This window comes from Python bivittatus, unplaced genomic scaffold (assembly GCF_059951505.1).
Source record: "Python bivittatus isolate LINGU-HERP-01145 unplaced genomic scaffold, Pbiv_v1 ctg000190_np1212, whole genome shotgun sequence".
NCBI lineage: Eukaryota > Metazoa > Chordata > Lepidosauria > Squamata > Pythonidae > Python > Python bivittatus.
Genome location: NW_028277042.1, coordinates 20,832,394 through 20,845,993, shown reverse-complemented (window position 1 = coordinate 20,845,993; position 13,600 = coordinate 20,832,394). Strand labels below are relative to the sequence as shown.

Genomic DNA, 13,600 nt, shown 5'->3' with positions numbered 1-13,600 from the left:
GCGACTTGGCTGACCCCTACATGTTCTTCTCTTCCCTCCAGCCCCAGCCCTGCGAGAAGGCCAAGCAGAGCGCGTGGGGCTACCGGGGGTTCAAACCGGGCTCCCCCATCCTGCCCGATACGAGGCGCCTGAGAGGGGTGGTAGCACGCTACACACCCCGTGCCTGGCGGATTGAGGCCACGTTATCCCCAGCATGCAACGGGCTCCCACCGCCTGGCTCTCTTCCCCACCGTGGTAATCTAAAACAAATACGACTATCTAGTGTAAAACTCTGCTATGAGCGATAAAGAAAAATAGCTGGAATAATTTTTCCCACCCACACATACCAATGAGAAGAGGAAGAAAGGGGTGTGCAGGCGCGCACACACGCACACACACGCTTATCAAGAGGATCATGGGCAACCCTGCCCCGTCCATCAGAACGGGCTGTCCTGCTCCCGACTGCCCTGGGCCACCTGATAACCAACCTTGAGGTTTGCATAGAAAACTTCAGGCAGAGACAGATTGCTAAGACAGGAGTCACAACAGAGATAAAAAAAGAAAGAAAGGAAAGAGAGTTTGGGGGTAGTGGCGGGGCAGGGGTGGGGGGAGAAATGGAGCAAAAATAGACGTCGGGGAAAGGAAAAGAAACAGCCGGGGTTTTAATGAGATAGCAACGAAGACTTTCTGGCAGGTTTGGGCTTAGCAGCCCCCTGCAATTTAGCTGAAAAGGCAAAATGGAACACACACCCCAACCTCAAACGCATCCACTGGAGACGGGGTGTGCGTATGAAGGCTGGACTCTTCCCGCGTTCCTCTAACTCAAGAGTTGGGGAACCGGGAGCCCCCCAAGTTTGGCCACGAGACCCCTTGGAAGGCCAAGGGTTCCGGGGAACTGCACCCCGTGTCTCCCCGCACAACAGCACTTTCCCCACCTCAGTTTCCCTTCTGCAGAGGACCAGAGGACCGCCTTCGCTGTCAGGACAGGGCCGAGGGCAAGCTCTTTCCAACTTCAAATAGCTCAGTGGGACGGCCGAGCAGATGGCTATCTGTTGCCCTTTGAGATCGACAGGCCTGGAGGGAGGGCTCTGACGCTCAGTCCACTGATCACTTCCATTAACTGATAAACACGCATTTTACACCTTGAAAGAGGTGCCTCCATTAATCAGCCGGTAGCACATTCATTCTTTTTAGCGCAGGTGCTTACTGAAAGAAATGGTGGGTGTGAGCGAGCACCGTTTCACCTGCCCTCCCCTCCGAGTAGGAGATATAGAGTGGGGGGCACCCCTTAAAAAAGGCCCGCGTTAAAAAAAACCCATACAAACATTTGCTTCTTCTCAAAAGCAACCATGTAGATTTTAAGTTAAACTAGTTAGCACAAATGCACAATAGCCTAGGCCACCCCCTTGCCTGTCTGTTGTGGCTTACAACGTCTTAAGTGTGCTGAGAATGCGGAAGCGGCGTAAACATTAAGAGTGCTCAGGTTTGATAAAGAGCTATTCCCTGCTCGCCTACGGCAAGTTAAGAATCACCTCTAGGCGATCAGCCTGGAGGTTTTAGAAAAGTTGGGGGAATTCTGATTCCCTGAATGACTGCCCCGAGAATGCCATCTTCCAGTCACTCACTGAGGGCTTGTGGTGTGGCCATCTGGCTGAAAGGACGCCAGCATATGTCAGCGCCTGGGTGGGATTTCATTTGGGGACCATGCTTCCCAACACCCCGATGGGAACAAAGCAAATATACAACAGCCTCAAAGAAACAAATAAATAACTTGTGGAAAGTGATTTAGGAACACCTGCGGGCTCGCTTGCACGATTACTTTAGCGTCTTAAGGCAGTGCTGAAAATGGAAAATCCCCCAATTTTATTAAAGGAAGGAGAAAGGAAAGAAGGCCTCTTCAGTTAACGGCGAAAGTTCTTTACCCAGAGAGAAAAAGAAATAAAAGGTGACATGTGAAGCTGGGTAGAGAGACCCAGGGGTTGCAAATATATTTGAATATTTGATGGCGTGTGCAAAGAAAGGAGCCCGCTAAAAGGGAAATAGGACGATAAAACACAATGCCAGGTTGGGTTAGTGGCCCAACACTTTCTAATTATTTCTCTCCCCCTTTTCCTGAAGAGGCAGATGGATATTCTGAAGGCGTGTGTGGTGTGGGCACGCACCCATGTGCGTGTTCGGCCTGAACTGTCCGCCACATAGGAGCATCACTCGGGCCACAGAGATGCTGCTGTAGAGAGTGGTCCTCCCAGTGATTTTGACCGTAGCGAAGAACACGGAGCATGGCATGGGGGTGGATGGGGGGGTCCTTTTTTTTTTGCCAGATATTAAGCAACTAATGGTGATTTTCTGTGTCCAGGACCCTTTTCATATGAGAGGCCCTGGGGGCAAAACGTCCACCTGAGTCCCCTTCCCCTTTCTTGAGCCCCGGCATCCAGTAATTTGACAGGAGCCAATTAGTGGCAGGAGAATGCAAATGACCGATCCGTCACCCCTACCCTAATTTTCAGCTTATTTTTTTAGCCTTCCAGCAATTGTCCCTACAGTTATATCAGGAATATCCCATCGTGTGGATGGAGGCCATCGTCTTTCTATAAAACCACACAACTATCGCACTGCGGACAATCACCTAAGTTAAGCAGAAGCCATCTTCTACGCCCAGCGCACAACATTAGGGGGAAAAAGTCACCTTGGCCAAGTGAAGGAGGAAGAGGAGAACAAAGGGAAGAAAAACCTGAGGAATCTAGGAAACAATTTTTCATTTGCATATCAAGAGGGATCTACAGGTTTCGTACCCCACAGATCTAGATTCAGGTTGTCAAGTACTCAGAATCTTAAAAATCTGGCTAAGTTGCTAAGCTTTACGCCTCCTGGGGCTGTTTTCCTGCTTGCACTTCAAGGCGAGGGAGGGGCGAACGGATTAAGGGACTGGCCAGAATCGAGCCCACTCCGAGATAAGGCCAACCGCGTGGCTGGAACCTGCGAAACAGACTCAGCCTCCATCTTCTGTTATTGTCTGACCTCATCCATATGTCCTTTAGAAAAAAAAAGAGGTAGGGAAACAGTAATCTAGGAGCAGTTAAGCAAGCAAGAGAAGGTCCACGTGTGCCTGAAATGACTGCAATAACACGCCGTATGCGGTGGAAAAAGAAATGGATCTTGCAAGCAGGAAAACGGGTACCACTACGGCTGGATGCAGGACTCCAAGCCAGCATGAAACTGGCACCCCGGCATCCAGAAGCCCCGTTGGCATCTTTTTTATTCTTTCCAATGCCCAGACAAGCAGCTGGTCCTCATGGGGATCAGGATCCCCTTGAAAGTTCTGCAGCAAAGGGGAAGAGGAGGTGGGCAGCCTTCTGGAGCCCAGACCTGTTTTCTTTTCAGCCGCATCTGGCTTGCGGGGCCTCTCCAGGAAGGTGCTCCAAAGCTCCAAAGGGCCGGAGCATGCTTCCATCTCCGTTCGATCCGGGGGCCAAAGAGAGACCAGGCAAGTCCCCCCTGCTTGGGGACGACCGAGCCGACCTGAGAGACGGGGAAGCAGATGCAAAAGGCTGTTTCATCTCCGACGGTGCCCAAGTTGAGGATTATAGATTGGAGCTATCGCCGATTTGCATATCAGAATTTTAAAGCAGCCGAGACCCTTCCAGCGAGCAAGGTCAAACGAAAGATTAAGAAGGAAAGGGAAAAAAATCCTGTCCCTCTCGTTCGCCTTGACTTTCTCACGGCGCTTGGCACACCGGGCAGCGGCGACACAGGACTCTTCCTGCCCTCCCCGCCCCACAGCTGCCCCCAGGCGCTGGGCCTGCAGCAGCGGGGCCGGAGAGGCGAGAGCCTCAGGAGAGAGGCAGCTTCATCGGGGAGCAAGGGGATACAGCCCCTCTTAACTGCGGGTGGCTTCAGAAGGAAGGTGCCCGCAAAGCTTCTCCTGCTGACCGGGGCAAATTCCCAGGGCCTGCAGAATGCAAGAAAGCGACCCAAAGCCGCGCTGAGCCCCACAAAGCTCTTTCAAATTGGCTGCCGACTGCCAATTTTGCAATCTTCAGAAGTAGATTTCCCCTGAACATGGAGGTTCCCCACAATTCCCCTTGCACATAGCTACTCAGAGACCTCCCTGTCTCTTCCCGTTCGATGCTCAGACTGGTGTTGCGGGTGCATCCCATGTCGGGGCCGGGTCATGCGCACGTTTTTGGCTCGCTGTACATCCAGCTGTCTCTCTGCGCTCTTGAGGCAGCTCATATGGGAAACCCTCTTCCTTTTATCCTTGCAGCGGCAGCAACAATCAGTCTGTGACTGGCCTGATCGGTGCATCTGGAGGTGGACGCGAACTCAGAGCCCAACCACTATGGCAAACGCGTCTGAACTGGAAGAGTTGCCAGGGCAGTCCTCAGCCACAGGCCATTGATGGTGCCTTTCCGGGGACAAAAGGGAGCCACAGCGGGCACCCAGAAGTAGCCTCAAGAGTTTGGTGCATGTCCTGCCGTGTCCACCCCTGTGCCCGGAAAGGAAGAACGTGCCAAGCTGGAGCTGCACCTCACCCTGGAGGGGAGAGCAGACGCCGGGTCCTGCAGCAGATCCTCCGGGTGCTGCAGAGGCGTCTCACCGCTGCCACCCTGGCCCTTTGCAAGCAGCTGCGTCTGACCTCAGAGGAGGGCCGGGCTTAACCCTGCCAGGCGGGGCAATGAGAGTCCCCCTCCCTGAAGCTGCCAAGGAAGGAAGGAAGGAAGGAAGGAAGGAAGGAAGGAAGGAAGGAAGGAAGGAAGGAAGGACGGACAGTCTGGAATGGACAAAACTTTGCTGGAGGAAAAGCCCATCTCTCTGCTGCCCTGCCTGGCCTCCACGCAGCATCCTTCTTGCCTGCCAGAGCTGACGCCTGGCGGATCCTGCCAGATAAAGACGAAATTCAGGCTACTGAAAGTGTCCTCTTTCTTCCCTTTCCCTTTTTTGCCATGCTCTCCCTGATAAGTGCGGTGCCTGCACGGAGGCTGATAGAAGGCCTATCACGGCGGTTAGCACAGAAAGGAAAGGGTCTATCGCCCGGGCATCACCGGACCGAGATCAGCTCCCAGCCGCACCGAAATTAATATCGCTCCAATTACCGCAGCGGAGATGGGCTGCAGGGAGCGATAATAAAATCTCTTTTACATAAGGAATGCAAATAGCCAACTGGGGTTCAGCGACGGGAAACAGGGTTCATGCTCTAGCCCCGTTGTCAGCCTCAGGCAATCTACAGGCCAACGAGGCGGGCGTGCAGGATATTCCCAACAGGAAAGTGCTCTGAACATAACCACAGTCCTGGTCTACTCCTAAGTCTGGCCTTTTGGCGCCCTGACTGAGAATGACCATCTGTGCCATGTTGACCCCATGACGGCCATCTGTGAGAAGGTCTCAGCCCACAAGCCTTGTTTGACTGACTGATTGATTTATTATATAAAATTTGTCACTGCCCATCTCATTAAAAAATGATTCTGGGCAGTTTACTTCCTGCTAATGCTTGGTTAAGCCTCCAGCAAAAGGGGGGGGGGCAGAGGTCAGCAAAAACACGCAGAAGGGACCTCGCCAAGGGTCAGTGTTTCAGGGCATTCAAGTGGGAGGTGGTCCTGAAAGGGGGTTCACTGGCAGCCTCATGCTTAAAACAGACAGGAAACCAATCCACCGAGGGATGGCAGTGACTGGGGGTGAATGCAGGGGCAGCTGCCAGGCTAAACCTTTGGGCAGCCCAGAAACTTCTGGCCGCCTCCGGCAGGGAACAGCCTTTCCCACCCCCTGTTATTCTAAAAATGGTGGGAGGGGGACTGGGCCTGTTAGCACAGGGCTACAGGGCCTTCCTGGGCTTGGTCCAAAGGTGGCCCAGAAGACCCTGGATATCTCTTGCTCTGCTCCTACCACCGCCAAGAATGACATGAGTGACATCTGAACTGAGGCTGCTCCACTCCGGCCTGTGTGCAGAGGGCACACCCAGCTCTCATCCCCCCAGTGTCAACTCCTGTCTGGGAAAAGTGGGGAAGCGTGAATGGAAGGTGGTTGCAAAATCAGTGACGGGGACTCACTGCTTACACCATCATTGTTGCAACATCTGGCCCCAAAAGGGGGGGGGGGGAAAGTGATTGTGGATGAGTCCTACACTGGGCATCCAGTCAAAGGGGAAGATCTGACAAGCAACGTTAGTTAAAGATTAGATCCAAGGTCAGGGTTTTGGGGGGCAGGAATTCCAACCATTGTCCTCCAGGATGCTTAAAAGGTGGGAGGAGGCCCTGGCATGGCCAGGCCAAGGACCATCATTGCCACTGATGATCTGGGGCCAAGCAGGCTTGGCCCACAAAGGGCAAAGACCAGGGATGGGAGAGAGCAGATAACCCCGGAGAAGGTGCGGACGTTCTGCAGATCTCTTTCCGGCCAACGCATCCAGGAAGAGCCAAGGATATCAGTCTGGCTGTGAACGCACATTTCCCTTCCTGAACTAGGAGCCAGATGTGGGGAGGGGAGTTAGAAAAGAAAGAAAAGGGAAAAGCAGACGAACGCTATCAGAAATGCTATTTAAAAGCAGCTGGGGAAAGCGTGGAAAAGTGCCTTCAGGCCACGGAAGAAATCTCTAGGCCGCTGGCATGTTGGGCACTTCCAAAATGACCCAGATGAAGGAAGAGCAGGGGGGATCTTTTTAGTAATCCTCCCACCTTGTGATTCAAGAAACAAACCCCATAAAAACAACAGAGGCTCTAAGAGCAGAAATGGAGCAGGGCTGACATTGCAAGGAGAACCTTCTCCCCTCTCCTTAACAACCCTGGTGCTGCCTGATTCTTTGGATATATGGACAATTTTAGGTGAGCATGGATTTTTTTTACCAGCCATGAAGGAAGAACCATACATGTATGTGGATGAAAATGCACAAACTGTATGATCATATGTGCAAGTGAAATGATTTGAGAAGTTCAACGATTGGCTGTAAGGCTATTCTTCTCTTCCTAGATGACCTTGGCCTAACCCATCTAGCAAAGTTGTTGTAAGGTAAAATAAAAACATTTTCCAAGCACGTGTCCCTGAGCTGCTTGGAGAAAGATGGATGAATACACGAGGAACTGCCTTTATCTGTATGGGACAGTGCTGGCCTGCTTGGCCCATACTATCTACTGAGACCAGAGGTGCCTCGCTATGGCCCTAGATGGAAAGAAGATATTTTCCAGCCTGGCTCAGTATACATTGAATGTCAGGATCCGTTTTTGGACCACGAATGGTCCACAGTTGACCTTTGGATGGTATGATGAGAGATGTCTCCAACAAGCAGGCTTTTGCACACGGCAGGCACTCTCTTATAGGACCAGCCAATGGAGACCCAGATCATTGGTCCATTCCACTCATTTTGGTCTACCCTGACAGGCAACGTTAATCTTCTGATTTTGGTTGAACCTGGGATCTCCTGCCAGGGAAGCATGCACCTCCACATGACCCAAGATGTATTCCAAGCCACTTCATTTATATCCAAGCTACTGTACACATCACCCAGATCTGAGCCACTGTATATATCACATATATCTGAACTTCTGTTTTTACACTTCCTTCTCTTCTGTTAACAGATGGAGACTGGCACACCCAACCGTTTCCCTGCACACCGTGTCAGCTTACAGTTTAAAGTCCAAACAAAACACCAGAAGCAGGATCCTGCTTTCCTAAACCTCTGAACGAGGATCTTCCACACTATTCACAGCCCCTGAGCTTACTTGTATTTGGAAGCTGCTTGGTGCCACTGAGTTACAGTAAACAAATTGTCATGGTCAATACGTGTGCTTTTGACATGGAGAGAAAGCCATCGAAATGGGACCTTCTTCCCCTAACAGAAGATGACGCCTGTTAGTCTGCTCATTCTTAAAAAGGATCCCTTCCTTCAGAGCTCTTCCAAACACATTAACAGAAGTTTTTAAATATCAGTTTGAAAGATAATCCATATGCCAAAGCTTGATATTCTATGAGCCTTCACAGTTAGACAGAACCAAGCTGAGTCTGGCACCCGGGGAGCCCTCGGCTTTTATGCTCAAAGTCATGTCCCACTCCGAGTGCCATGTTCTTTTGAGAAAACAGAGAGAGGAGATTTACCTGGTCCCGCCCACAGCTCGACGTCTGGCATTGGTGGCTTATGTGACTCCTCCGGATTCTCCATGTTCTCTTTGGACTCGGCCTCTGAAATCAAAAGAGGAAACATCACAATCACACTTCAAAACCCACAGAGAAGATACGATCAGTGGTTAGGGCAGGAGATTCCCTGCTCAACTGTTCATATGGCTCCATCTCACCCAGAGAGCCCATGAATACTTAGAAGTCGGCACCAGAAGGCAAAGTCTTAGGGTATTTCCAGGCAAGGCATGGAACCATGAAGGAGGTCCAGAGAAGAAAATCTCCCATTAGGGTTCCTCCCTTGTTTTCCCATTGTTTCTTCTATCTTTTTCTTCGTCCTGCAGGAGATCCTTTAAGGGAATAGAACTAATGGGGCTAGGAACCTCCTATACAGAAATCCTGCTGGTTTTCCCAAACAACAAGTGAAGTGCTCAACCAACATATCATTTCCTCTAAGAAGGGGATTGTACCACATAAGACTGAAGATGGGGACTGGAAACTTTGAACGGAGATCGCATTTTAAAAAATCCCTCTATGAAGAAAAGGGAGCCATACATAACTTTCTCCCTGGCACACCTGCTCTCCAAGTGATTTCTTCATTTAATAAAGGGTCATCCATCCACTTCCACTGTGAATTAATGCAGTCCACCTCCCGCGTTAGCACTCTGGTGTTGGGAAGAACTGGGTTGTTTGACGTTTAAGGACCAACAGGAAAAGGACTGATGTGGAACTATTTATATCTTTTTTTGGCAATGATTTTATTATTGTACGCTGCCCGGGGTTGTTATGGAGTTGGGTGGCCTTATAAACTTAATAAATAATAAAGATATCCTCAGAAAATACTTGGCTTTGATTCGGGAAAGAACCTGGAGCAGCGTTTCTCAACCTTGGCAACTTGAAGATGTGAGGACTTCAACTCCCAGAATTCCCCAACCAGCCATGCTGGCTGGGGAATTCTGGGAGTTGAAGTCCTCACATCTTCAAGTTGCCAAGGTTGAGAAACACTGACCTGGAGCCAATTGCAGCGAGGGCTTCAAGGGGAGATTGCCAGCTGCCAAGCAGGAGATGATTCAGACAGGAACAGGGTGAGCAAAGATCTCATGCTCATATTATGACAAATCAGCAACTTTATTAGGCCAACTCAAAGCCCCACCAAAATGAACAAGCTTTTTTGATCAATGGATCTCTTGATCAGGAAAGATGCCGCAGGAAAGCAGGTTGGGGGCGCAGGAGGGGGGAGAAAGTAAAAGACACTGAGCTCTCATGAAGCACCCTAAGACAGAAGGTATTAAAGGACCCTTGTGTCCCAATTTGGCTCTGGGAATTAGCACCAGCACAGCCCCTAAAATGGTGGGGATAATGTTCAGGACATGCTCCATACCAAGAGGAACCACGTTCTTAATCCAAGGAATTTTTTTATGGCTACCCAAGAACATTTGGGGGGGCAGCTAGTGACCCAGAACCACACAATTTGAAAAAAATAAATCTTTGGGCAATTTATATATTTTCTTGGTCAAGGAGGAAGTTGAAGGAGTTATGCCCAGCACAGGTGCCTCTGACTCTTGTTACGCCTTTCCTCTGGCTGACCAATGACTAGCTGCCTCTTATCAAGCTTAGTTTGAGGGCCACCAAGTTCTAAAGCCCCAGCAGAAGCCACATCCTTCCCCTTCCCCCTCGGGGATGGCTAACAATACTTGAAAACAGCGATGACCACGATAAGACGAAATAACCGAACGACAAATAAATTTGGAGAGAGACTTAGAAATCAACGATAATGCCAGCGTCCCCCAGCAGTTAAAGGATTATCTCTAAAACAGCTGCAGTGCTCAAATAGCAGGAGAATCAACTGAAACTGCTAAAACAGGATTCGGCGCTGTTAGATATCAAGAAAGGACTTTCTGCAGAGAACAAGCTGTCAGGAAGAAGGTGGAATGAGCTGAAGAACGGCCACGTGGGAAGATCTCTTTCTCTCACACACAGGCACCAACACAAGATCCGTGACACACACACACTTCTACACACACGTATCTTGGTGGGCACAAAAGAACTGGCTGAGCAGAACAAGCTCCTGTCGGCGGTGACCTCCACGTTGTCTGGCTGGGATGGGTTTGGGATGGGAAGGCAAAGCAAGTGAGCCTGAATCGCTAAACCTGGGGAAGAGAGAGGCTGGGCTCCCCCAACCCAGGCCCACCCTCAGCTGGCTGACCCAAAGGAGAACCACCTGCCTGGGCCAGCCCACCTGGGCTGCGCTCATGGCAATTTGAGAACAATTACTCTGTCCACTACCTGCTGGCCGAGATGCAGCCGATAAGCCCATCTGCATCAGACGGCGCGAAAGATTAGTGGACGCGGGGCGTGTTTGCCTTGGCGTCTCAGCCCGATGACTCCTGCTCCAATCCACGGGCCCCAGAAACGGCGCCAAGGGGGTGGGTCCACGTGCGTGACGTCACCGGCCATCGGCGATTATTAATACAGGTGATGAGGGTGGGGAGGCGATGATTAACATCAAATAAATCAATCGGCGGGTATAAAAGTCCCATTATTTTGGGCTATAAATCAAAGTGGCTGGCACATTGATTGTTATCCATCGCGCTGAAAGCTCTTTGCTACGCACCACGGGAACAACAGTTATTGCAGCCGGCCTGTTATCACGCGCTATCGCCTCCTTTTATCACGGCGCGCTAGTGCCAGGTGCGCCGCGCAGACGGGAAAGATTTCTCCCTGGCTCTCGGCTTGGCTCTTTTCTCACCCCCGCCCCCGCCCCCGCCCCCCCCCCCCCGCTGGAGGCTTTGGAAGAGAGCTTCAGAATCAGATAACGGCGCCTCCGACTTCCCTCCTGCAGACCAACTTGGTGGATCAAAGTCTGCCACTGAGCAAGGCACTTGGCCTTTCAAAACCGTCTCCCAGCCCCCAGACCCAAACCCCACGCCTACGTTCCAAAGATCCGTGCAGACCGCTGGACTAGGAACACTAAATAACGCACGCGTGCTCACGCTTTCTGCACGCAATGCATATTACTCCCACGGTCTGGCTACATGCGTGCGTATCCACATATGGGGGAAAGAGATTGCCTGTTGACCTCTGACTGCTTAAAAGCCTGACAGATAACCCAAATTATGAGCACGACGCTCCTGCGATACAAAGCGGGGGGGTGAAGGGGAACGCCAGCTTTCAGACCTTGCTGACCCGCCGCCTAGAGTAGGGCAAGGAACCCACAGAGTGCCAGCTTTGCTTGCGCCACAGTTTCCAGCAGCCCCTGCCATCTATGCCAACGAAGAGGGATGCTGAGAGTCACTGTTCAGCAACGCACCGGGAAGGCCGCGGCAGGAGCAAACATTCCCCTTGGATAGGAACGGACCCGCAGAGGCCACGTGGCACAGCCGGATCTTGCCCTTCTTTGGAGAAGTCAGCCCTGCTCATCTCATGGAGCTTTCTCTCTCGTAGGCCGACCCAGAATTATGACTGGCAGTAGAGCTTCTGCTCTGCCCATAAGGAAGGAACATTGCCTCTTTCGCTTTGGCGCGCAAGCGGTAATTTTGAAAAAAAGGAAAGTACGTGTGTGCACACGTGTGTGTGTGTGTGTGTGAGTGTGTGTGAGGGGGAGCTACGAGGTCAGCACTCACCTAGGCGTCTTTCCAGGAGGAGCCAGAAAACTGCTAGCTCTTCATGAGAGCGCAGCACGTATTGATCGTAATTTGAGCCTGAGCGTTGCGACTGCCCGCGCTGCCAATCCTTGGCAGCGTTGGTAGCCATTCCCCCCTCACCCCTGGCAAGGAGATCACAGTTCTGAGCTAGCACCAGGGCAGGGCCTTGAAACCTTTCATCATGGGGAGCATTATCACGGAATCAGGATCTCAAGAGCTGCTCCTCTACCCTGCACGGCGCCCGGCCCGCCTCCTTCAAAACTGACGTCCGTCTGGACTTTTCTATTGGAGCCTTTCCGTGGAGAGACCTTTTGCCTTCAAAGCATATGTCCGTTGCCCGGGGGATTGGCAGAGGTGGAACAGCAATATCCAAGGGTGCCTCTGAGCATAGGCAAGGTGTCGCCCCCCCCCTTCGGAAGCAGGCAAAGGCACTCACTCTCACTGCACGGGGAGGCAGACGAATCGCCTTCTATGGAGCCTTCATGATCTGAAGCACTTCCTTCCTTCTCGGACAGGCCGTCGTCTTCCAGAGGAGCGCTGGTTCCTTCTTCCATCTCACCAAAGGTGCCTGCAGGAGCAACGGAAAGACCAGGGGTTAGGTGCCGATCCCACCTCCTTAAAGACCTTTGGAGCAGGAACAGGACAAGCACCGCTCAAGGAAGGATCTTGCACGCTAGCAAACCTTGACAATCACAATAACACTGAGATTGCTGATTGACTGATTGATTAGGTGCCATCAAGTCATTGTCAACTCCTAGCGACCCCATAGATAGATTTTCTCCACGAACTGAGATTGCAAAAAAATATGAAGAGACACCCGAAGTAACAATAGCGCCTATTATTTAATGTTCCGTGGCTAGATGATTCCCTCTCCCATTTATTTTAGAGGAGGAAATAAAACAAAGGGGGAAAGGGTTTTTTTTAGCAGTGCAGAAATGGAAGTCTTTTTGCCCAGGAGAAGGCAAAAAGCAGACATGGCTGATCTCTGGACAAATTACAGGAGGGCAGCTGATTTGCAATAAATTCTCAGGACCAAATAAAAAAATTGGCTGCCGCAGAGTTAAACCCCTTACTCTTAAAAAGGGGATATTAACTGGGTGTTTTGGGCCAGAGGTTTTGCATTTAGTTTTAGTTTGGCATTAGAATTTGCAGTAATTTCAGTGTACAATGTATTTATGTGTATTTTCTCCATGTTGAGCTCCTATGTAGATCAAGCCATTAGCTTGGCTTTTGCCCAGTCCCCCGACATTTTGTCCTCCAACCACTACCTTGCAGCTGACTGCTTCCCCTGCGAATTGGAGACACCAGGAACAGAGACTTTTTGAAGGCAAAATACATCCTCTGCATTCAGCTATGTCCCCTTCCCAGAGAGGGGAGAGATGACAGCGGTCTTGCTACTAAATCCCTTCAACCAGTAAGAAGAAATACTATCTACCAGCATGGCGGAATAGCAGTAACCTAGAGGTAGCACTGCAGGACCACACGTTGCCCCGACATCATACCCATGCTGCAGGATGGTGCCAAAATGTAGGACCCAGAGCTTACAACCTAAATCTATGTCAAAAGGGAACTGAGGCACACAAGTTGTGGTTGTGGCAGTAGGAGACTTGATGAAAAAAGTACTCAAGAGACTGGGACCATTATGTCCAAATACACATGCCGTGGAGACTACTGGGGACGTTCAGTTTCTTTACGGATTCCTTGCTTCGGGTATAGCAAACCAGGAATATTGTCTTTGTTTGCAACTGGGGCTGCAAGGACAAGATGAGGAAGCAACATGGGGCACCACAAGGTTCCCAAGGCCAGGATGCTGTTGAGGAAGGGCTCCAGACAGACCTCCTGATGAACCAGGCCTCACAGTGCAGGGAAGGCTCACA

General features: G+C 51.0%; 1 protein-coding gene across 3 annotated transcripts in view; it reads right to left on the bottom strand.

The window, feature by feature from the left end:
* Positions 1-13,600, bottom strand: part of ZFPM1 (zinc finger protein, FOG family member 1) — a 74,990-nt gene that overhangs the window by 27,052 nt on the left and 34,338 nt on the right. For 2 of the 3 annotated variants that reach the window (XM_088136210.1, XM_088136213.1), the window contains exons 2-3: positions 12,160-12,291; positions 8,062-8,145 (exon numbers count right to left, since the gene is read on the bottom strand). In XM_088136210.1, coding sequence (XP_087992336.1) covers positions 8,062-8,145; positions 12,160-12,291 — 216 coding nt within the window. The remainder of the gene's footprint in view (positions 1-8,061; positions 8,146-12,159; positions 12,292-13,600) is intronic. The other variant, XM_088136212.1, reaches the window with a different exon arrangement.